Source organism: Oncorhynchus masou, chromosome 3, assembly GCF_036934945.1.
Source record: "Oncorhynchus masou masou isolate Uvic2021 chromosome 3, UVic_Omas_1.1, whole genome shotgun sequence".
Taxonomy (NCBI): Eukaryota; Metazoa; Chordata; class Actinopteri; order Salmoniformes; family Salmonidae; genus Oncorhynchus; species Oncorhynchus masou.
In genome coordinates this window covers 41,576,981-41,603,117 of record NC_088214.1, presented here as the reverse complement: position 1 = coordinate 41,603,117, position 26,137 = coordinate 41,576,981, and the positions used below count along the sequence as shown (strand labels likewise).

The 26,137-nt window shown below is 41.1% G+C and overlaps 1 protein-coding gene across 1 annotated transcript; it reads left to right on the top strand.

Moving 5' to 3' along the window:
* On the top strand, positions 1-25,210 carry LOC135516996 (3-keto-steroid reductase/17-beta-hydroxysteroid dehydrogenase 7-like). The gene is made up of 9 exons (XM_064941043.1): positions 1-161; positions 728-931; positions 3,884-3,976; positions 12,083-12,197; positions 18,974-19,168; positions 21,496-21,600; positions 21,733-21,789; positions 22,298-22,396; positions 22,836-25,210. Exons 1-9 carry the CDS (start codon positions 127-129, stop codon positions 22,968-22,970), a joined length of 1,038 nt encoding a protein of 345 aa, XP_064797115.1. The 5' UTR covers positions 1-126; the 3' UTR covers positions 22,971-25,210.
* The last annotated feature ends 927 nt before the right edge of the window (positions 25,211-26,137 follow it).

Sequence of the window (26,137 nt, the reverse complement as noted above, 5' to 3'; positions counted from 1 at the left end):
GTAGCCGTGTCTGCATAGGCTATCGTTGTGTTCATAACATCGGACCAGAGTGTTCTCCATCGATAGTATTATTTTCTGTTATCTTCTTAACTTTCACCAGTTTCCTACATTTGAAGAAGAGCCATCATGGAGAAAGTGATTTTAGTGACCGGTGCGAACAGGTAGGCAACGTACATTATTCATACATCGTCTGACTGTCACTGCAGGTAATCTTGTCTAGGCTACTTGATGTGATTGGATAACGTTATTAATGCGATACAAATTTGCCAATCACTGCCTGTCGGATAATTAATGTGTTTGAAAAATGTTAGGGTAAGCATTTGCAACAACGTTTCAAATGAAGAACCACTTGACGCAATATGGCGTTGTAACGTCATATTGTGGAAAATGTAGGCTACATGTTGACAAAGTTGCTGTTAGTGGAAATACTGCCAAGTTACATTCACATGTCTCACTTGTAATGAAGCTAGGGCGCTAATAGCCAAGTTACTCTCTACTCTACTATCTCTCAAGCCAGCTTGTTGTCATTTAGTCTGACAAATCCATAAACTGACTATGATTCACTGATTGTCCACTCACTGTGTAATAACAGTTGACCTATGGAATTAAAATAAGCTTGTGTGTGCGTGCAATGCATGCACATGCAACACATGTGTACATGAGGGCGTTTGTGTCCCACTCCTACAGTATATGTCATCTCCTATCTATGACCTCTCCATCTCCACAGTGGCATCGGCCTAGCCCTGTGTGAGCGGCTGCTCTATGAGGACAGTCAGCTGCAGCTGTGTCTGGCCTGCAGGAACATGCAGAGGGCTGAGGCGGCCCGCTCAGCTCTGCTGACCTCTCACCCCGACGCCCAAATAGACCTGCTGCACCTGGATGTAGGCTCTGTCCGCTCGGTTCTCCACGCCGCCCACAAGGTCAAGGCTAGGTATAGACCATCAGACCATTCATCAGACCATTACCCTGTTAACAACTCACACACACACGTACACACATACCATACACACACTAGTGGAGGCTCCTCATAGGAGGAAGGGGAGCACCATACTACTCAGTGAATTTCAGAAAAATGTAAAAAGTGAAACATTAAAGTGATGCTTTTTAGATAAAACTGTACAAAGTATATTCACGTCACCAAATAACTGACTAAAACACCGTTTTGCAATGAAGTTTTACAGTAGCCTCAACAGCACTCTCTGGGGTAGCACCATGGTGTAGCCAAAGGACAGCTATTTTCCATCCTCCTCTGAGCACATTGACTTCGATACAAAACATTTTAGGCTCATGATTCTTACCGTCTTCCATAGACTTACACAGTAATTATGACAACTTCCAAAGGATGTCCTCCAACCTATCCAGAGCTTTTGCAGCAGGAACTGATATATTTCCCACCCAATCAAAGGATCAGATAATTAAACTAGTACTGGAAGCATAAGCTACAGCTAGCTAGCAGTGCAGTGCGTAACATGTGGTGAGTAGTTGACTCAAAGACAGAGAAAAACAATAGTTGAACAGTTTTGAACAAATAATTTTCAAGAATTTTATTAATTTATTGCCACTCGGCCCACATGTGTAACTGATAAACTGCTTGCTGTACACTGTACTGCGTGATTGTAGCTGGTTTATTAAGATGTTAGTTCTAGTAGCTATGTTGACTTCAGCTAATATAGTGACAATGATGTAGGCTGTGTGTGGTGGTTCTGATATGAAGGTTTGGCTTGGAAAGGTTTTTTCGCCTGGTCACAGGCAGCTGTTGTGTTGTGCACTGAAGTCCACAAGCGAAGGGAAAAAGTGAGAGGAGGAGAGCACTTTGAAATACCTTTCTTAAATGGAAGCAAACTGAATGAAAATGGGATAAACTTACCAGAATATTCTAGATCAGCTAGATGCAGACAAAAGTGTGCAAGGTGGTATTGAATGTGTCACTGTCTGTCACCTTGATTACTACAAATTTGTCTCTAGACATGTGCACCTGCATTGGAAACTTTCATACGTAGGCTAGGTTGTAGAAACCTCGTGATGGGTAAAGGAAAATTCAAGTGTCATGTAGTAGCCTAAACCTATCAATGTTACATTGAGCTGGGTGAATGGAAAATGAATGACAGTCAACCAATATGCTGTAATAGAAATAACACCATGCATATTACTGCTAAAAAAAATAAAGGGAACACTAAAATAACACATCCTAGATCTGAATAAATGAAATATTCTTATTAAATACTTTTTTCTTTACATAGTTGAATGTGCTGACAAAAAAATCACACTAAAATGATCAATGGAAATCAAATTTATCAACCCATGGAGGTTGGATTTGGAGTCACACTCAAAATTAAAGTGGTGAACCACACTACAGGCTGATCCAACTTTGATGTAATGTCCTTAAAACAAGTCAAAATGAGGCTCAGTAGTGTGTGTGGCCTCCACGTGCCTGTATGATCTCCCTACAACGCCTGGGCATGCTCCTGATGAGGTGGCGGATCGTCTCCTGAGGGGTCTCCTCCCAGACTTGGACTAAAGCATCCGCCAACTCCTGGACAGTCTGTGGTGCAACTTAGCGTTGGTGGATGGAGCGAGACATGATGTCCCAGATGTGCTCAATTGGAATCATGTCTGGGGAACGGCCGGGCCAGTCCATAGCATCAATGCCTTCCTCTTGCAGGAACTGCCGACACAGGCTACCTCTGGCGAGCACATGGAGGGCTGTGCGGCCACCCCACACCATGACTGACCCACCGCCAAACCGGTCATGCTGGAGGATGTTGCAGGCAGCCGAACGTTCTCCACGCGTCTCCAGACTGTCACGTCTGTCACATGTGCTCAGTGTGAACCTGCTTTAATCTGTGAAGAGCACAGGGCGCCAGTGGCGAATTTGCCAATCTTGGTGTTCTCTGGCAAATGCCAAACGTCCTGCACGGTGTTGGGCTGTAAGCACAACCCCCACCTGTGGATGCCGGGCCCTCATACCACCCTCATGGAGTCTGTTTCTGCCCGTTTGAGCAGACACATGCACATTTGTGGCCTGCTGGAGGTTATTTTGCAGGGCTCTGGCAGTGCTCCTCCTGCTCCTCCTTGCACAAAGGCGGAGGTAGCGGTCCTGCTGCTGGGTTGTTGCCCTCCTCCACCCTCCTCCACGTCTCCTGATGTACTGGCCTGTCTCCTGGTAGCGCCTGCATGCTCTGGACACTACGCTGACAGACACAGCAAACCTTCTGGCCACATCTCGCATTGATGTGCCATCCTGGATGAGCTGCACTACCTGAGCCACTTGTGTGGGTCGTAGACTCCGTCTCATGCTACCAGTAGAGTGAAAGCACCGCCAGCATTCAAAAGTGACCAAAACATCAGCCAGGAAGCATAGGAACTGAGAAGTGGTCTGTGGTCCCCACCTGCAGAACCACTCCTTTATTGGGGGTTTCTTGCTAAATGCCTATAATTTCCACCTGTTGTCTATTCCATTTGCACAACAGCATGTGAAATTTATTGTCAATCAGTGTTGCTTCCTAAGTGGACAGTTTGATTTCATAGAAGTGTGATTGACTTGGAGTTATATTGTGTTGTTTAAGTGTTTCCTTTATATTTTTGAGATATATATATATATATATATAGCACAGAGCCCATATCCAGATGTGTTTGTGTGTGTCAGCGTCGGTGCTGTTTATTATATATATATAATAAACACCACCGACGCTGACACACACAAACACATCTGGATATGGGCTCTGTCCGCTAGGTGGTCTGTGCTGCCACACAGTAGAAGTAATAGTCATTACCCAGTTAACCCCTTACACACATACGTATAGACACACACACACAAATGCATACTTACTTTACATCCTTTTCAATGTGACATCAATAAATACTTCTAATACTCATTTCACAGGTACAACAGACTGGACTACCTATACCTTAATGCCGGGATCATGCCCAATCCACAGATTGACATCAAAGCCTTTTTTAAGGGCCTATTTTCTAGGTAAGGTAATCGCCTTCAAGCCGTACACTTCTCAAACAACACACACCATTTAATTTCTCAAGGAACCCCTGCAGTTCCTCAAGGAACCATTTCTAGTCAATGGTTCATATTTGCACCTTTGGTTATTTGAGGCGTTCTTGGAGTAACCTTTTAATGGTTGAATGTAGCAATGGGTTCCTGGAGGAACCTTGGGGTGGAGGTGTGGCTTAGTAGGGATATCTAACAAGTCCTCTAACAATTCCACAACAATTACCTAATACACACAAATATAAAGAGGTGAATGAGAATATGTACATATAAATATATGGATGAGCGATGGCCGAGTGACATAGGCAAGTTACAATAGATGGTATAAAATACAGTATATACATATGGTTAATGTTGTATAACTCGTTTTTCAACCACTCCACAAATGTCTTGTTAACAAACTATAGTTTTGGCAAGTCGGTTAAGGACATCGACTCTGTGCATGACACAAGTAATTTTTCCAACAATTGTTTACAGACAGATTTCACTTATAATTCACTACATCACAATTCCAGTGGGTCAGAAGATGCATACAGTAAGTTGACTGTGTCATTAAACGGCTTGGAAAATTCCAGAAAATTATGTCATGGCTTTAGAAGCTTCTGATAGGCTAATTTACATAATTTGAGTCAATTGGAGGTGTACCTGTGGATGTATTTCAAGGCCTACCTTGTGCCTCTTTTCTTGACATCATGGGAAAATCAAAAAAATAAGCCAAGACCTCAGAAAAAACATTGTAGACCTCCACAAGTCTGGTTCATCCTTGGGAGCAATTGCCAAATGCCTGAAGGTACCATATTCATCTGTACAACAATAGTATGCAAGTATAAACACCATGGGACCACGCAGCTGTCATACTGCTCAGAAAGGAGACGTGTTCTGTCTCCGAGAGATTAATGTCATTTGGTGCGAAAAGTGCAAATCAATCCCAGAACAACAGCAAAGGACCTTGTGAAGATGCTGGAGGAAAGAGGTACAAAGTATCTATATCCACAGTAAAACGAGTCCTATATTGAAATAACCTGAAAGGTCGCTCAGCAAGGAAGAAGCCACTGCTCCAAAACCGCCATAAAAAAGCCAGACTACGGTTTGCAACTGCACATGGGGACAAAAATAGAACTGTTTGGCCACAATGACCATCGCTATGTTTGGAGGAAAAGGGGAGGCTTGCAAGCCGAAGAACACCATCCCAACCGTGAAGCACTGGGTGGCAGCATCATGTTACGGGGGTGCTTGCTGCAGGAGGGACTGGTGCACTTCACAAAATAGATGGGGTCATGAGGAAGGAAAATGATGTGGATATATTGAAGCAACATCTCAAGACATCAGTCAGGAAGTTAAAGCTTGGTCGCAAATGGGTCTTGTGGAAGGCTACCCGACACGTTTGACCCAAGTTAAACAATTTTAAGGCAATTCTACCAAATACTAATTGAGTGTATGTAAACTTCTGACCCACTGGAAATGTGATGAAAGAAATAAAAGCTGAAATAATTCTCAACTATTATTCTGACATTTAACCTTCTTAAAATAAAGTGGTGATCCTAACTGACCAAAGACAGGGAATTTTTACTTTGATTACATGTCAGGAATTGTGGAAAAACTGAGTTTAAATGTATTTGGCTTTGGTGTATGTAAACTTCCGACTTCAACTGTATGTAAACATTATTAAAGTGGCATTGTTTTAAAGTGACTAATTTATTAAAGTGGCCAGTGATTGGGTCTCAATATAGGCAGCAGCCTCTCTGAGTTAGTGATCGCTGTTTAGCAGTCTGATGGCCTTGAGTTAGAAGCTGTTTTTCAGTCTCTCGGTCCCAGCATTGATGCACCTGTACTAGAGGTCGACGAATGAAGGTTTTTAAACGCCGATACCAATTTATTGGAGGACCAAAAAAGCCGATACCGATTTTTAAATCGGCCTATTTCTTCTTTTTATTTACAGTGGGGCAAAAGTATTTAGTCAGCCACCAATTGTGCAAGTTCTCCCACTTAAAAAGATGAGGCCTGTAATTTTCATCATAGGTACACTTCAACTATGACAGACAAAATGAGGGGAAAAAAATCAGAAAATCACATTGTAGGATTTTTAATGAATTTATTTGCAAATGAAAATAAGTATTTGGTCAATAACAAAAGTTTTTATCTCAATACTTTGTTATATATCCTTTGTTGGCAATGACAGAGGTCAAACGTTTTCTGTAAGTCTTCACAAGGTTTTCACACACTGTTGCTAGTATTTTGGCCCATTCCTCCATGCAGATCTCCTCTAGAGCAGTGATGTTTTGGGGCTGTTGCTGGGCAACACGGACTTTCAACTCCCTCCAAAGATTTTCTATGGGGTTGAGATCAGGAGACTGGCTAGGCCACTCTAGGACCTTGAAATGCTTCTTATGAAGCCACTCCTTCGTTGCCTGGGCGGTGTGTTTGGGATCATTGTCATGCTGAAAGACCCAGCCACGTTTCATCTTCAATGTCCTTGCTGCTGGAAGGAAGTTTTCACTCAAACTCTCACGATACATGGCCCCATTCATTCTTTCCTTTACACGGATCAGTCGTCCTGGTCCCTTTGCAGAAAAACAGCCCCAAAGCATAATGTTTCCACCCCCATGCTTCACAGTAGGTATGGTGTTCTTTGGATGCAACTCAGCATTCTTTGTCCTCCAAACACGACAAGTTGAGTTTTTACCAAAAAGTTATATTTTGGTTTCATCTGACCATATGACATTCTCACAATCTTCTTCTGGATCATCCAAATGCTCTCTAGCAAATTTCAGACGGGCCTGGACATGTACTGGCTTAAGCAGGGGGACACGTCTGGCACTGCAGGATTTGAGTCCCTGGCGTCGTAGTGTGTTACTGATGGTAGGCTTTGTTACGTCCCAGCTCTCTGCAGGTCATTCACTAGGTCCCCCCGTGTGGTTCTGGGATTTTTGCTCACCGTTCTTGTGATCATTTTGACCCCACGGGGTGAGATCTTGCGTGGAGCCCCAGATCGAGGGAGCTTACCAGTGGTCTTGTATGTCTTCCATTTCCTAATAATTGCTCCCACAGTTGATTTCTTCAAACCAAGCTGCTTACCTATTGCAGATTCAGTCTTCCCAGCCTGGTGCATGTCTACAATTTTGTTTCTGGTGTCCTTTGACAGCTCTTTGGTCTTGGCCATAGTGGAGTTTGGAGTGTGACTGTTTGGGGTTGTGGACAGGTGTCTTTTATACTGATAACAAGTTCAAACAGGTGCCATTAATACAGGTAATGAGCGGAGGACAGAGGAGCCTCTTAAAGAAGAAGTTACAGGTCTGTGAGAGCCAAAAATCTTGCTTGTTTGTAGGTGACCAAATACTTATTTTCCACCATAATTTGCAAATAAATTCATTAAAATCCTACAATGTGATTTTCTGGATTTTTTTTTCTTCTCATTTTGTCTGTCATAGTTGAAGTGTACCTATGATGAAAATTACAGGCCTCTCATCTTTTTAAGTGGGAGAACTTGCACAATTGGTGGCTGACTAAATACTTTTTTGCCCCACTATATATATATATATATATATAAAATATTGTGTGTGTGTGTGTGTGTGTATATACATATATAAAAAATATTCTGTGTGTGTGTGTGTGTATATATATATATATATATATATATATATATATTTTTTTTTTCTCTTAAATATATTTTCTATATATATATTTATATTACAACACTACTGAATGAACTTTTTTTTATTTTAACTTAATATAACACAAAATCTATTTAGTCTCAAACAAATAATACAACATGTTCAATTTGATTTATATAATGCAAAAACCGTGTTTGAGAAGAAAGTAAAAATGCAATATATGCCATGTAAGACAGCTAACGTTTAAGTTCCTTGCTCAGAACATGAGAACATATGAAAGCTGGCGGTTCCTTTTAACATGAGTCTTCAATATTCCCAGTTAAGAAGTTTTAGGTTGTAGTTATTATAGGACTATTTCTCTCTATACCATTTGTATTTAATATACCTTTGACTATTGGATGTTCTTATAGGCACTATAGTATTGCCAGCCTAATCTCGGGAGTTGATAGGCTTGAAGTCACAAACAGCGCTGTGCTTCAAGCATTGCGAAGAGCCACCAGCAAACGCAGGAAAGTGCTGTTTGAATGAATGCTTACGAGCCTGCTGCTACCTACCACAGCTCACGCAGACTGCTCTATCAAATATCAAATCATAGATTTAATTACAATTGGGGCGGCATGGTAGCCTAGTGGTTAGAGCAAGTTCAAATCCCAGAGCTGAGCTACAAATCTGTCGTTCTGCCCCTGAACAGGCAGTTAACACACTGTTCCTAGGCCGTCATTGAAAATAAGAATTTGTTCTTAACTGACTTGCCTAGTTAAATAAAGGTAAAAAATATATATAATAAACACACAGAAATACAAGCCTTAGGTCATTAATATGGTAAAATCTGGAAACGATCATTTCGAAAACAAAACGTTTATTCTTTCAGTGAAATACGGAACCGTTCTGTATTTTATGGAACGGGTGGCATCCATGAGTCGAAATATTGCCGTTACAGCCTTCAATGTTATGTCATAATTATATACAATTCTGGCAAATTAATTACGGTCTTTGTTGGGAAGAAATGGTCTTCATAAAGTTCGCAGGGAGCCAGGCGGCCCAAACTGCTGCATATACCCTGACTCTGCTTGCACAGAACGCAATGGAAGTGACACAATTTCCCTAGTTAATATTGCCTGCTAACATGAATTTCTTTTAACTGCATATGCAGGTTTAAAAAATATATACTTGTGTATTGATTTTAAGAAAGGCATTGATGTTTATGGTTTTCGGTACATTGGCGCAATGACAGTGCTTTTTTTCACGAATGCGCTTGTTAAATCATCACCCATTTGAGGAAGTCGGCTGTGATTCGATGATAAATTAACAGCCACTGCGGTTTTGTAGTTTCAATGAGGTTAACAGAGGTGTTTGAGTTCCTCGAGCCTATGCAAATCCCGAAGTTGGAGTAGTTACCACTTTATAATGTTCTTTGGGCTCCCGAGTGGCACAGCGGTCTAAGGCACTTCATCTAGAGGCATCACTGCAGACCCTGGTTCGATTCCAGGTTGTATCAAGACCGTCCGTGATTGGGAGTTCCATAGAGCGGCGCACAATTGGCCCAGCGTCATTAGGGTTTGGCTGGGGTAGGCCTTCATTGTAAATAGTAATTTGTTCTTAAAACTTCTCTAGGGTAGGCCAACATCCAGTGAGATTGCAGAGCTCCAAATTCTAATACAGAAATACTCATTATAAAAATTCAGAAAAGATACAACTATTTTACATAGGTTTAAAGATGAACTTGTGAATCCAACCACGGTGTCAGTTTTCAAAAATTATTTATGGCGAAAGCATACCTTACAATTATTTGAGAACATAGCCCAGCAGACATCATTACAAACAGTAACCAGCCAAATAGAAGAGTTACACAAGTCAGAAATAGAGATAAAATTAATCACTTACCTTTGATGATCTTCATATGTTTGCACTCAGAAGACATTCATTTATTCAATAATTGTTCCTTTTGTTCGATGAAGTCTCTTTATATCAGAAAACCTCTGTTTTGTTTGCACTTTTCCTTCAGTAATCCACAGGATCAAACAGTCACAACAGGGAGACAAAAGTCCAAATTGTATCCGTAAAGTTCATAGAAACATGTCAAACCATGTTTATATTCAAACCTCAGGTTGTTTTTAGCAACCTGTTAAGGCTCGGGACAATACTGCCCCCTTTGGATGAATTGCGTGCCCATAGTAAACTGAAGAAAATCTGTCCAAAATTGCTAATATATGCATATAATAATAATTATTGAATAGAGAACACTCTAAAGCTTCTAAAACCGTTTGAATTATGTCTGTATGTATAGCAGAACTCACAGGGCAGCCAATCTCCCAAACTAGTTTTCTCATTCAGAAAGTTGGGCCAACTTTGACGTCATCGCCCCCACCCTTCCCAACCAGCTATGGATCTGGGAACAGTCTCTATGTCTTCCGCGAGATGTCTTCTATCAGTAGAGCGTTTAATTGTGCAAATCCCGCGAGCTTTGACCCTTTGGCAGGCAAAATACTGGGTGTCGCGAGAAAATAGATGCGCGTTCTGGCGCGAATTGTACAGTCATTCCTCAGTTCCAGGTTGTCTGAGAGGAATTGCTTTTGTCCGGTTGAATCGCCAATTGTTTTGTACGTTAATAACATCCTAAAGCTTGATTCTGCACTTAGTTTGACCAGTTTAGTCGACATACAATATGAAGTTTTGATGCGCAACTGTTCGGGACCAGAAGTAATTTTGGATGCATTTCAGCTGGAACTTGTCGCATATGCTAATACAAAGACACACAACTTGAAACCAAACAATGTTTTGGGTAAGTATGACTCCTTCCACTACATTCTGATCGAAGACCATCAAAGGTAAGGGAATATTTATGTTGTAATTTTGTGTTTCTGTTGACTCCAACATAGTGGAGAAATATTGCTTATGTCTGAGCGCCGTCTCAGATTATTGAATAGTAAACGATTTCTGTAACGTTAAAAAGAAATGTGACAAAGCGATTGCATTAAGAAGCAGTGTATCTTTCTAACTATATGTGGAACATCTATATTTAGTCAAAGTTTATGATGTGTATTGCTGTTATCTGGCGTTATCTGGCGGAGCTATCTATAATTTCTCCGGACATTTTTTAGCATTTTCTGAACAATGTAATGGAGATTTATGGATATAAATGGCATATTATTGAAAAAAACATAAATTACTGTCATCTGATGAAGATTTTCAAAAGGTTAGTGAATTTTTCTTTTAATCCTGCGTTTGTGATTGCATCTTTTGTTCGACAAAATGGCTACATATCGTCTGTGTCTTTGGTGGTTTGACATACATATGTGCTATGTTTTTGCCGTAAAACATTTTAGAAATCTGACTCGCTGGGTAGATGAACAAGGTGTTTATCTTTCATTTGAGCTATTGGACTTGTTAATGTGTGGAGGTTAAATATTTCTAAGAATATTTTTGCATTCTGTGCGCCACTTTTTGAGTTGAGGGGGTAGGGGGTTGGGTGCCCTTGGGGAATGTGTAGCGTGAACACGTTAAATAATCGATAATATTTCAACCGGACAATAACGTCATCAATATAAAAGGTAAACAAGAAAGGCACTCTCTCGGTCGTGCGCATGAAAAAGCTCTATGACACGGCAGGGTCCACTCATTCAGACTGCTCTTACTCCCTAATTTTTCAGAATACAAGCCTGCAACAATTTCTAAAGACTGTTGACATCTAGTGGAAGGCATGGGCACTGAAATTTGAGTCCTAACTCAATGGATACTGTAATGGCATTGAATAGAAAACTACAACAACAAAAAACTTCCTACTTCCTGAATGGATTTTTCTCAGGTTTTTGCCTGCCAAATCAGTTCTGTTATACTCAGACATTATTTGAACAGTTTTTATCCAAATCTATGGATTATATGCATATCCTATCTTCTGGGCCTGAGTAGAAGGCAGTTTAATTTGGGCATGCTTTTCATCCAAAATTCCAAATGCTACCCTAGAGAAGTTAACTGACTTGCCTAGTTAAATAAAATAAATACACGTATTACTATGTGTAATCAGCAATGTTAATATTATATTTTAATATGTAATCTGCATAAATATTCAAGGAAGGTTTAAATTTGCAGTGTAGAAACTTAACATAATGACATTTACCCTAACGGGTGGCCAAAAACCCACACCGCCAATCTGATAGGCTGCCATCTCTACAATAAGTTATTTAAAAAGTTCCAAATTTAACCCATCATATGACAAAAAGGTTCGGTTTTAAACTTTACACAGGGGTTCCTCGAAGATCCTTTTCAAGGAACCTTTTTGAACTGGAAAGGTTCCACCAGTGTGGCAACCCATAAGGTTCTTCGAGGCACCTTTACTTCTCTCACAACTAGACTCCAAGTTTCCATTTGACCCCCTGAAAAAGTTTGAACTTAACCCTTCAGATATATATGTTTAGTAAGTGTTAAGCGTTGCCCTGTGCTCTGATGTGATGTCATCTTTGTGCTTCAGCAACGTCGTCAAAATGTTTGCCACAGCAGAGGGCCTCCTGACCCAGCAGGACCGTGTCAACAAAGATGGACTACAGGAAGTGTTCGCCACAAACCTTTTTGGACACTTTGTGCTGGTAAGTCACTTATCTTATTTTATCCTATCGTATCGTAATGTTTCTCAACACTGAGAGGTTTGTTTCAGATGGAAACAGAGCCTGCTGATGGGCTCCTAATCAATTATATATTTTTTTGGGTGCTGCAAAGTAGCGGTCTCGTAGTAGGCATGTGGGCACGATTGAAATCTAAAGCCAACCCAAGGAAAACTGACTTCCAGGATTTCTTAAATCTCATAACTATTTTTTGGAAAACACTGACATTATGACTCAAGTTCTCCTACTTACACTTTTCTTTGTGAGAATTTTGGGACATTTTGATGCCACATTGGCCATTTTCAACCAGATAAGTTGCTTTTTGATTTGGCCCCTTTGTTAAAGGAAAAGCACAAAGGTATTGGAAACTTTAAAAACTCATCTACTTTTCAGAACCACAGAGAAAATGATACCCAGCTCACTGTAACAGGTAGTAACCTCTAGTGACTCATGCCATTAACTATTAAACGTTTGTTTCCACCTGGTCCATTTTGTTTCCATGCTGTACCGTCCATGCACCTTACTCTCTAGTCCCTTGGACTGGCATTAGACAGTCTCAGTGATAGGACACGACAGATGACAGGCAAGGGCTGGAATTCAATCAAACCAGGCATTCATTAGCAATGTTTACTTTCATGTATTTTTTTCATAGTTCTTGGTGTAATTTCACTCATCATATTTCTTGATTCCCAATTGAAAATGTATTTTATTCATTTTCCACAAGACACAAAGACAAAAAAAAGTCCAAATTAAACCTACCCCCATATGAGAGCGTAATCTTACCTGTCCAGGTCTCCAGACTAACATTTTCCATGTTTTTCAGTTTGTGACAACAGCCCATGATTTGGTCGCACACAATTATTTTGCAGCGTCACGCAATAGAAACAAATTGGTATCATTACTGGGATGGTAATAGGGCTGTGGCAGTCATTACATTTTGTTAGCCGGTGATTGCCATGCAAATAGCTGTCAATCTCATGGTAATTCACCGTTAATTAACATAAACACATTTAGCATCTCCTGGCTTTCACGCATAGCCTACAAGCCATTGATGCGGACCTTGGGAACATCTACATAAAGACATTTAAGTTTAATAAATCCATTTAATATAGCCCACACCATCACAATAAATCTATTATTTATTTTAGACAGGTCTAAAGAAACATGATAAACACAACTGCGTTTATTTTCAGCAAACTTCAAGTGTAAATATTTGTATGAACATAACAAGATTCAACAACTGAGATGTAAACTGAACAAGTTCCACAGACATGTGACTAACAGAAATTGAATAATGTGTCCCTGAACAAAGGGGGGTCAAAATCAAAAGTAATAGTCAGTATCTGGTGTGGCCGCCAGCTGCATTAAGTACTGCAATGCATCTCTTCCTCATGGACTGCACCAGATTTGCCAGTTCTTCCTGTGAGATGTTACCCCACTCTTCCACCAAGGTACCTGCAAGTTCCCGGGGGAAGTTCCCAGTTCTGGGGGAATGGCCCCTAGCCCTCACCCTCCAATCTAACAGGTCCCAGACGTGCTCAATGGGATTGAGATCCGGGTTCTTCGCTGGCCATGGCAGAACACTGGCATTCCTTTTTTGCAGGAAATCACGCACAGAACGAACAGTATGGCTGGTGGCATTGTCATGCTGGAGGGTGTCTTCCCTGAAACGCGCAGTGTTGAGATTGCCTGCAATGACAACAAGCTCAGTCCGATGATGCTGTGACACACCGCCCCAGATCATGACGGACCCTCCACCTCCAAATCGATCCCGCTCCAGAGTACAGGCCTCGGTATAACGCTCATTCCTTCGACGATAAACGCGAATCTGACCATCACCCCTGGTGAGACAAATCCGCGACTCGTCAGTGAAGAGCACTTTTTGCCAGTCCTGTCTGGTCCAGCGACGGTCGGTTTGTGCACATAGGTGACGTTGTTGGCGGTGATGTCTGGCGAGGACCTGCCTTACAACAGGCCTAAGAGCCCTCAGTCCAGCCTCTCACAGCCTAAAAGTTCATTTAGCAGACAATATTTGCTTAGGATTCCATGGCATTTATGTTATTTTATAGTTTGAAGAATAGGCCTACAATTGCACATACAGTGCATTTGGAAAGTATTCAGACCCCTTGACCTTTTCCAGATTTTGTTATGTTACAGCCTTATTCAAAAATAAAAAATCCTCAACTGTGGGACCTTTTATATAGACAGGTGTGTGCCTCTCCAAATCATGCCCAATCAATTGAATTTACCACAGGTGGACTCCAACCAACAAACATCTCAAGGATGATCAATGGAAACAGGATGCACCGGAGTTCAATTTCGAGTGTCATTGCAAAGGATCTGAATACTTACGTGAATAAAGTATTTTTATTTTTAATACATTTGCAAACATTTCTTAAAACCTGTTTTCACTTTGTCATGAAGGGGTATTGTGTGTAGATTGATGATAAACATTTTTAAAATTAATTTTAGAATAAGGCTGTCTCCTAACAAATTTTTGAAAAAGTCAAGCTGTCTGAATACTTTCTGAATGCACTGTACACACACACATATATATATATATATATATATATATATCTATCAAATTAGTGAATTCGGCTATTTCAGCCACACCCGTTGCTGACAGGTACAGTGGGGCAAAAAAATATTTAGTCTGCCACCAATTGTGCAAGTTCTCCCACTTAAAAAGATGAGGCCTGTAATTTATCATAAGTACACTTCAACTATGACAGATAAAATGAGAAAAAAAAAACCAGAAAATCACATTGTAGGATTTTTTAAATGAATTTATTTGCAAATTATGTTGGAAAAATAAGTATTTGGTCAATAACAAAAGTTCTCAATACTTTGTTATATACCCTTTGACAACAATGACAGAGGTCAAACGTTCTCTGTAAGTCTTCACAAGGTTTTCACACACTGTTGCTGGTATTTTGGCCCATTCCTCCATGCAGATGTCCTCTAGAGCAGTGATGTTTTGGGGCTGTTGCTGGGCAACACGGACTTTCAACTCCCTCCAAAGATTTTCTATGGGGTTGAGATCAGGAGACTGGCTAGGCCACTCCAGGACCTTGAAATGCTTCTTATGAAGCCACTCCTTCGTTGCCCGGGTGGTATGTTTGGGATCATTGCCATGCTGAAAGACCCAGCCACGTTTCATCTTCAATGCCCTTGCCGATGGAAGGAGGTTTTCACTCAAAATCTCACGATACATGGCCCCATTCATTCTTTCCTTTACACGGATCAGTCGTCCTGGTCCCTTTGCAGAAAAACAGCCCCAAAGCATAATGTTTCCACCCCCATGCATCACAGTAGGTATGGTGTTCTTTGGATGCAACTCAGCATTCTTTGTCCTCCAAACACGACGAGTTGAGTTTTTACCAAAAAGTTATATTTTGGTTTCATCTGACCATATGACATTCTCTCAATCTTCTTCTGGATCATCCAAATGCTCTCTAGCAGATGGGCCTGGACATGTACTGGCTTAAGCAGGGGGACACGTCTGGCACTGCAGGATTTGAGTCCCTGGCGGCGTAGTGTGTTACTGATGGTAGGCTTTGTTACTTCGGTCCCAGCTCTCTGCAGGTCATTCACTAGGCCCCCCCGTGTGGTTCTGGGATTTTTGCTCACCGTTCTTGTGATCATTTTGACCCCACGGGGTGAGATCTTGCGTGGAGCCCTAGTTCGAGGGAGATTATCAGTGATCTTGTATGTCTTCCATTTCCTAATAATTGCTCCCACAGTTGATTTCTTCAAACCAAGCTGCTTACTTGTTGCAGATTCAGTCTTTCCAGCCTGGTGCAGGTCTACAATTTTGCTTCTGGTGTCCTTTGACAGCTTTTTGGTTTTGGCCATAGTGGAGTTTGGAGTGTGACTGTTTGAGGTTGTGGACAGGTGTCTTTTATACTGATAACAAGTTCAAACAGGTGCCATTAATACAGGTAATGAGTGGAGGACAGAGGAGCCTCTTAAAGAATAAGTTACAGGTCTGTGAGAGCCAGAAATCTTGCTTTTGTAGGTGACCAAATAAATTCATTAAAAATCCTACAATGTGATTTTCTTTCCTCATTTTGTCTGTCATAGTTGAAGTGAACCTATGATGAAAATTACAGGCCTCATCTTTTTAAGTGGGAGAACTTTCACAATTGGTGGCTGACTAAATACTTTTTTGCCCCACTGTATATAAACTAGGTTGCAGCACTCATGAACTGCCTCTGGAAGCAACGTCAGCACAAGAACTGTTTGTCAGGAGCTTCATGAAATGGGCTTCCATGGCCGATAAGCCTAAGATCACCAAGCGCAATGCCAAACGTTAGCTGGAGTGTTGTAAAGCTTGCCGCCATTGGATTCTGGAGCAGTGGAAAAGTGATAAATCAGCTACACCGTCTGCCAGTCCGACGGACAAATCTGGGTTTGGCGGATGCCAGGAGAACGCTTCCTGCCCGAATTTATTGTGTCAACTGTTAAGTTTGGTGGAGGGGGAATATGGTCTGGGGCTGTTTTTCATGGTTTGGTCTAGGCCTATAGTTCCAGTGAAGGGAATTCTTAACGCTACAGCATACAATGTCATTCGAGGCGATTCTGTGCTTCCAACTTTGTGGCAACAGTTTCAGTATGACAATGCCCCCGTGCACAAAGTGAGGTCCAAACAGAAATGTTTTGTCAGTGTGGAAGAACTTGACTGGCCTGCACAGAGCCCTGACCTCAACCCCATCGAACGCCACTGCAAGTCTGTTCTAATCACCCAAAATCAGTGCCCGACCTCACCTCTTCTCTTGTGGCTGAATGGAAACAAGTCCCCGCAGCAATGTTCCAACATGGAGGCTGTTATAGCAGCAAAGGGTTAACCAACTCCATGTTAACGCCCAGGATTTTGGAATGATATGTTCAACGGGCAGGTGTCCACATACTTTTGGTCATGTAGTGTTCCTAAATAAAATATAAAGGGTAGGCTTCAAATAATTTCAGAGGGACTGCATACATGCGGCTATTCTGTGTTGAGTGGTTAACAAATAAACAGTTCCTCCTAAATGCTTTCATTTAGTTATTTATAGAAATTTAGTTGTGATACAAATGTTAGGCTATGTGTTTAGATTTTTTTATACATTCTGAGGCTGCATGATGCGACTCTAATGATGTCACGCCCTGGCCACAGAGAGGCTTTTTACTCTCTATTTTGTTAGGCCAGGGTGTGACTAGGGTGGGCATTCTATGTCCTTTTTTTCTATGTTTTGTATTTCTATGTCTTGGCCTGGTATGGTTCTCAGAACCATACTTTGGAACCCTTTTCCCCCACCTGTTTTGTGGGAAGATACTTTGTAGTTGTTCAGGGCACATAGCCCGAAGCTTCACGGTTGTTTTGTTTTTTTGTTCTTCGTTTTGTCGGCGTCATTTTTAAATAAAGTTAATGTACTCTTTTAAAATGTAATCTTTTTCCTCATACCTGACTAGTCTTCCAGTCCCTGCCACTGAAAAACACCCCTACAGCATGCTTCACCGTATGGATGGTGCCAGGTTTCATCCAGATGTGACACATTCAGGCCAAAGAGTTCAATCTTGGTTTCCCATGGTCTGAGAGTCTTTAGGTGCCTTTTGGCAAACTCCAAGCGGGCTGTCATGTGCCTTTAACTGAGCAGTGGCTTCCGTCTGGCCACTCTACCATTGGTGGAGTGCTGCAGAGATGGTTGATTGGTGGAGTGCTGCAGAGATGGTTGTCCTTCTGGAAGGTTCTCCCATCTCCACAGAGGAACTCTAGAGCACTGTCAGAGTGACCATCGGGTTCTTGGTCACTTCCCTGACCTCAGCTTGGTTTTTGCTCTGACATGCACCCACAACTGTGGGACCTTTATATAGACAGGTGTTTGCCTTTCCAAATCATGTCCAATCAATTGAATTTACCACAGGTGGACTCCAATCATGCTGTAGAAACATATCTATTTATTTAATCAATTTTAGAATAAGGCTATAACACAATAAAATGTGGAAAAAGTCAAGGGGTCTGAATACTTTCTGAATGCACTGTATATGTATGCCAGGTAGGCTACACCGGTTGTAAAGTGGATTAATGTGCTTAATTTTAAGAAGAATTGTTGCTATTGTTATTATATTTTACTGTTAAAAATTGGCTCCAGAATTTTATGATTGTTTCATTGTTCAATAGAGATGAATCTTTATGTGCACTAATATCATATTCAAGTTTATTTTGGGGTAATTCCCCAACTGAGTAAGTGGAAACCCAAAACACATTAGCTGGATCACAAACTAAATATAATACCTACTGTTAGTAGCCTAAATGAATTTAACTAGCGCTTGTATTTCGTCAAGCTACGCCCTCCTGTGGGTGCTAGCAATCCAGTAGGGGCTGGAAGAGTCTTGAACTTCGATTGTTCAATAGTGACGCGATATCACAGAGTATTTGCATAAAGTTAAGCTTTCCCCAACTTAGGTTCCGCACTGTTCACACTCCCTTACCCATGCTCGCATTGCCTAATGGTCCCCCTGTTTTCCCCGCAATTGGATTTTTAAATATTATACAATCAGAACATTTTTTTTCTTCTTCTTCCGGAGCATTTTTTACTCCGGGAAAGCAGTGGCTCGCTCGACACAGCAGCAGGCCAGGTACAATGTGTAGCTTGCGCCAATGCGGTGTTAAAGGGTCGCAAAATGCGATTAAATGGTCGCAGTCTGGAGCCCAGCTGTCTTATAGTTCCAGGTTATCTGTCCTTTCAAACATTGTCATACTTTCCGTCTCTATGTTCCAGGTCAGGGAGCTAGACTCTATCCTTTGCCAGGCTGGTCAGACCTCCCGGGTAGTGTGGACTTCGTCCAGCAATGCCAGACGCTCGGCCTTCAGTCTAGACGATGTCCAGCACAGACTGGGGACCGAGCCCTACGCATCCTCCAAGTATGCCTCCGACCTCATCAGCCTTGCCCTCAACAGACACAACAACAGCCAGGTGAGCCAACATGTTTACTCAGTTACACATGGCAGTATTGGGCTATGAGCCACTGGTGGGTTGTGGCAGATCCATTTTGGATCCTTGCAAGAGATGTGCACTAGGTTAGGTACACACTTATTCAGTTGCACATGGCTGTGTTTGCCTAAAGGCTTCTTCATATTCCAAATTTTGCATGCGTACGCGCAGCAGTCTTTTAGAATATTGGACCGTTGGCTTACTTTTCACATTCTCAGAGCAACTCAAGCAATTTCTCCAACTGTCAACACGTTCAAATGAATAGAGGACGCGTACCGGAGTCGCATTGGTTGGGATTTGTGGGAGGTACGCGTTCGGGCTGTGCGTCCCCCACGGATGTTGGTCTCAAGAGAAGCGTAGCTGTGTCACAATAGGATGCCGGACTATCGCGTCTCAGCGTCTGTGAACTACGATTTACCCTTAATCATAATTCAGAAGCAACTGGTGGGTCCATTCTGGGTCCTGGCCTGGTGAGAGACTGGATTGTCTATGCTAGAGCCTAATGGAATTGTGAATGCTGCCCCCTCACTTTGTTCATAATGTCAAGTTGCATGACATTTTATATTTAGTCAAACTCTACCTCAAAAGTCAGTACATGTATCAGATAATCAATAATGATATATAAGTATTCGGCCCCCTTGAACTTTGCGACCTTTTGCCACATTTCAGGCTTCAAACATAAAGATATAAAACTGTATTTTTTTTGTGAAGAATCAACAACAAGTGGGACACAATCATGAAGTGGAACGACATTTATTGGATATTTCAAACTTTTTTAACAAATCAAAAACTGAAAAATTGGGCGTGCAAAATGATTCAGCCCCCTTAAGTTAATACTTTGTAGCGCCACCTTTTGCTGCGATTACATCTGTAAGTCGCTTGTGGAATGTCTCTATCAGTTTTGCACATCGAGAGACTGAAATTTTTCCCCATTGCTCCTTGCAAAACAGCTCGAGCTCAGTGAGGTTGGATGGAGAGCATTTGTGAACAGCAGTTTTCAGTTCTTTCCACAGATTCTCGATTGGATTCAGGTCTGGACTTTGACTTGGCCATTCTAACACCTGGATATGTTTATTTTTGAACCATTCCATTGTAGATATTGCTTTATGTTTTGGATCATTGTCTTGTTGGAAGACAAATCTCCGTCCCAGTCTCAGGTCTTTTGCAGACTCCATCAGGTTTTCTTCCAGAATGGTCCTGTATTTGGCTCCATCCATCTTCCCATCAATTTTAACCATCTTCCCTGTCCCTGCTGAAGAAAAGCAGGCCCAAACCATGATGCTGCCACCACCATGTTTGACAGTGGGGATGGTGTGGTCAGGGTGATGAGCTGTGTTGCTTTTACGCCAAACATAACGTCTTGCATTGTTGCCAAAAAGTTCAATTTTGGTTTCATCTGACCAGAGCACCTTCTTCCACATGTTTGGTGTGTCTCCCAGGTGGCTTGTGGCAAACTTTAAACGACACTCTTTATGGATATCTTTAAGAAATGGCTTCTCTTCCATAAAGGCCAGATTTGTGCAATATACGACTGATTGTTGTCCTATGGACAGAGTCTCCCACCTCAGCTGTAGATCTCTGCAGTTCATCCAGAGTGATCATGGGCCTCTTGGCTGCATCTCTGATCAATCTTCTCCTTGTAAGAGCTGAAAGTTTAGAGGGACGGCCAGGTCTTGGTAGATTTGCAGTGGTCTGATACTCCTTCCATTTCAAGATTATCGCTTGCACAATGCTCCTTGGGATGTTTAAAGCTTGGGAAATCTTTTTGTATCCATATCCGGCTTTAAACTTCTTCACAACAGTATCTCGGACCTGCCTGGTGTGTTCCTTGTTCTTCATGATGCTCTCTGCGCTTTTAACGGACCTCTGAGACTATCACAGTGCAGGTGCATTTATACGGAGACTTGATTACACACAGGTGGATTGTATTTATCATCATTAGTCATTTAGGTCAACATTGGATCATTCAGAGATCCTCACTGAACTTCTGGAGAGAGTTTGCTGCACTGAAAGTAAAGGGGCTGAATAATTTTGCACGCCCAATTTTTCCGTTTTTGATTTGTTAAAAAGGTTTGAAATATCCAAAAAATGTCGTTCCACTTCATGATTGTGTCCCACTTGTTGTTGATTCTTCACAAAAAAATACAGTTTTATATCTTTATGTTTGAAGCCTGGAATGTGGCAAAAGTTCGCAAAGTTCAAGGGGGCCGAATACTTTCGCAAGGCACTGTGTGTATATATTTATTTATTATTATTATTATTATTATATTATTTTTTTTTTTTTTTTTTTTTTTTTACACGATTGACAGGGGCTGTACTCATCAGTGATTTGTCCAGGGCTGGTGATGACCAACCTTACCTATGGCATCCTCCCCTCCTTCTTCTGGACCCTCATCATGCCCATCATGTATCTTGTAAGTTGTTTTTTTACTCTTCAGTCTTCTTTTACTGTTTTGACACAATTTGTTGTGGTCTTGTGATATCATCAGAAAATCTCATTTGTACAACTTGTATTGTTACTCAACATGTTTTGTCTTCATGAACAGATAAGAATATTCACCAACACGTTCACACTGACACCGCACAATGGAGCTGGAGCATTGGTATGCCTCTCAGAAACCAATCTAAACAGTTCAGATATGTATTATTTACATATTAACATCTAATATTGTACATATTTATGGGCTGGTTTCCTGGTTAGAGGTCAAATGCTTATTCCTGAACTAAAAAGCAGAATATGTGTCCGGGTAACCGAACGTGTATCGTCTTTTTTATGTAATGTTACCATCAATTAACTTGTTTTTACATTCTGCATCTTTGATCTGTTTTGGCAATTATTGGATATTTTACAGCATAAGAATATTTAAATATGAAATGCGTATTTTCTTAGTATTTTACAGTTAATTACCACTGCGTCCTTACAACAAGCATTGAGGTATATTCGTAGTATTGCTGCATTATCACTCCAGCCATGCTTATCTGATGGTCTTTGTGTGTTTACCCGGAAGATGCTTTTACGTTTGAAAATGTCACTCTTAACAGCTTGAAATGTTTAGATAATACATCTGAGTCATATTTCATAATCTGATATGTCATCCTGCCTTTTAATAGCACTCGCTGTTTCTGGAAAAAACGGAGTCCCTGGATCCGAGGGCAAAGTATCATAGTTTGACGTCAGGCATGGGGAGCAACTACACGCAGCCTCGACAAGTGAGTGTGTCTTTCACAGTCCTCATTTAATAATATCCCCCCCACACACACACACACCAAATCATATTCAAAAGACAGTAAGCAAACACGATAGAAAGCTAGGCCCCAAGATAAGCATCTGTAATATTAAAGTTGTGAACAGATTCTAGATTGCTGTTTCGGTCTGATAGGCTTGTTCTTGCCTTTGGGGCGGCAGGGTAGCCTAGTGGTTAAAGCGTTGGGCCAGTAACCGAAAGGTTGCTAGATCGAATCCCCGAGCTGACAAGGTCTGTCGTTCTGGCCCTGAACAAGGCAGTTGACCCACCGTTCCTAGGCTGTTCTTGTAAATAAGAATTTGTTCTTAACTGACTTGCCTAGTTAAATAAAATTTTAAAAGGGGTTTTAAGTCGATGTTATCTAGCTTTTTTCTCATGACTTTGGTGTTTTCTGTTTTTTTTAGATGGACATCGATGACGACATGTCAGAGGCCCTGTATGTGAAACTGCTGGAAATGGAAAAATCTGCTCGTAAGAGATTGAAAGAAGAGGATGACAATAAACAAGCCTACAAAAAGTACCTCAACCAGACAGAGTAGTATTTTGTATGGCTATTCTCCTTTGCTGACTAGTTGAGGCCTAATCACACAACTTTTATTCTATAGCATATAATATATCATTTTGTTACGTTACAGCCTTATTCTAAAATGGATTAAATACATTTTTTTTTAAATCTCAGCAATCTACACCATAATGACAAAGTGAAAAGAGTTTTTGAATTGTTTGCAAATGTATTAAAAAATAAAAACGAATAACTTATTTACATAAGTATTCAGACACTTTGCTATGTGACTCAAAATTGAGCTCCAGTGCATCCTGTTTCCATTGATCATCCTTGAGATTTCTACAACTTGATTGGAGTCTGCCTATGGTAAATTAAATTGATTGGTCTTGATTTAGAAAGGCAAACACCTGTCTATATAAGGTCCCACAGTTGACAGTGCATGTCAGAGCAAAAACCAAGCCACGAGATTAAAGGAATTGTCTGTAGAGCTCCGAGACAGGATTGTGTCAAGGCACAGATCTTGGGAAGGGTACCAAAACATTTCTGCAGCATTGAAGGTCCCCAAGAACACAGTGGCCTCCATCATTCTTAAATAGAAAAAGTTTGAAACCACCAAGACTCTTCCTAGAGCTGGCTGCCCGGCCAAACTGAGCAATAGGGGGAGAATGGCCTTGGTCAGGGAGGTGACCAAGAACCTGATGGTCACTCTGACAGAGCTCCAGAGTTCCTCTGTGGAGATGGGAGAAACTTCCAGAAGGACAACCATCTATGCAGCCCTCCACCAATCAGGCCTTGATGGTAGAGTGCCCAGACGGAAGCCACTCCTCAGTAAAAGGCACATGACAGCCTGCTTTGAGTTTGCCAAATGTCACATAAAGACTCTCAGAACATGAGAAACATGACTCTCTGGTCTGATGAAACTAAGATTGAACTCTTTGGCCTGAATGCCAAGCGTTATGTCTGGATGAACCTGATCAAACATCTCTGGAGAGACCTGAAAATAGCCGTGCAGCAATGCTCCCCATTCAACTTGACAGAGCTTGAGAGGATCTGAACAGAAGAATTGTAGAAACTCCACAAATACAGATGTGCAAAGCTTGTAGCGTCATACCCAAGAAGACTCAAGGCTATAATTGCTGCCGAAGGTGCATCAACAAAGTACTGACTAAAGGGTCTGAATACTTATGTAAATGTGATATTTTAATTAGCAACACTTTTAATTTGCTTGGTGATTGTGGGGAATTGTTTGTAGATTGAGGGGGAAAAAACAATTTAATCAATTTTAGAATAAGGCTGTAAACGAACAAAATGTGGAAAAAGTCAAGGGGTCTGAATAATTTCCGAAAGCACTGTATAAAAACGAAACTGTTTTATTCAGTGTGTTTTACTCCGTGTGAATTAAGAGAAATGGTATTCTCTGTTTAAGTTGACCATGGCCATGAGGGACTAGTAGTGGTTTGAATAATGTCTCTCTATTTGAGTGAATACTCTATAGAATCATCTGTTTGCATTGACTTTTTATCAGCCACCATTTTCAATAGCCTCCCTAGTTGAGTAGAGGTTTCCCCATTTTCAAGCACTTCATAATTTGATCTTGGTTAGTGTACGCTAGCTAGGCTACATGAGTGCTGTTCCTTTTGTGACTATGACAGGAACATGTACAGTAGGCACTCAAATAGATGAAAAATATGGTTGAAAGAATATATTAAAACAGAGACTGCAACTTGAATACTGAAATCCACTGAAAATACTGGAACACTAAAAGCACATGCTGAAACTGATACACCTGAAATGGTTAATGGACATTTATGTCTCAGAAACAAGTCTGTACATTCCTGCTGCTAACTCCAGGAGCTAAATGTGGTAGACTGTCAAGAGCGTTTGTGAATTGTCAAGCACAAAAAGCAATAACTGACCAGAACTAGGCAAAGCATTCCTTTGTGTTTGCTTGGTATGATGAAGAGTTGTGAGCCGTTGAACTTTTATTGAAATGAAAGTTTAAAATTAAAGATTTGTTTGCATTATTTATGTGTAGCTTGTTTGAATGAAAAGTTGATTGACGCCACAACTCTTCAAGCTAATGCTGACTTTGGTTCAATTTCTGACGTGTTCTTATCTGCAGTGCCTTTAGAAACTTTTCCCACATTTTGTTGTGTTAAAACCTGAATTTAAAAATGATTAAATTGAGATAGTGTCACACCATACCCTATAATGTCAAAGTGTAATTATGTTTATAGAAATGTTTACAAATGAATAAAAAATGAAAAGCTGGAATGTCTCGTCCAAAAGTATTCAACCCCTTGCTTTAGAAGTCACTTAATACGTTGCATATGTGCAATAATAGTGTTGAACATGATTTTATTTAATGAATACCTCATCACTGTACCCCACACATTCAGTCGAGCAGTGAATTTCAAACAGATTGAACCACAAAGGCCAGGGAGGTTTTTGAAAGCCTTGCAAAGAAGGGCACCTATTGGTAGATGGGTACAAAAAACAAAGTGTTAATTACTTTGGATGGTGTATCAATACACCCAGTCACTACAAATAATTTTTATTTTGTATTTTTTTCCTCTCCCCAATTTGTAGTAGTCTTGTCCCATCGCTGCAACTCCCATACGGACTAGGGAGAGATGAAGGTTGAGAGCCGTGTGTCCTCTGAAACACGACCCCGCTTCTTGACACAATACCTGCCTATCCCAGAAGCCAGCCACACCAATGTGTCGGAGGAAACACCGTACACCTGGCGACCATGTCAGCGTGCATGCACCCATGCACCACCGGGCCCACCACAGGAGTCGCTAGAGTGCGATGAGACAAGGACGTTCCGGCCGGGATGGCTGTGATAGGATAAAACTGACGATGGATCAGCAACATTGTAGTTACTCAACAATACTAACCTAATTGACAGAATGAAAAATATTCTAAAACATGCATCCTGTTTGCAACAGGGTACTAAAGTAGTACTGCAAAAAATGTGTCAAAGCAATTAACTCTTTGTCCTGAACACAAAGTGTTGTGTTTGGGGCAAATCCAAAACAACACATTACTGAGTACCACTCAACATTTTCAATCATAATGGTGGCTGATTATGTCATGGGTATGCTTGTAATTGTTAAGGACTGGGGAGTTTTTCAGGATAAAATATCAACAGAATGGAGCTAAGCACAGGCAAAATTCTGGAGGAAAACCTGGTTCTGC

Bases quoted from the DNA above. Each gene is read 5' to 3' on its own strand.
- LOC135516996 (XM_064941043.1), top strand. From the start codon at position 127: ATGGAGAAAGTGATTTTAGTGACCGGTGCGAACAG. The intron at 932-3,883 runs GTATAGACCATC...CTCATTTCACAG, and splicing joins GCCCACAAGGTCAAGGCTAG to GTACAACAGACTGGACTACC. The intron at 22,397-22,835 runs GTGAGTGTGTCT...TGTTTTTTTTAG, and splicing joins ACTACACGCAGCCTCGACAA to ATGGACATCGATGACGACAT.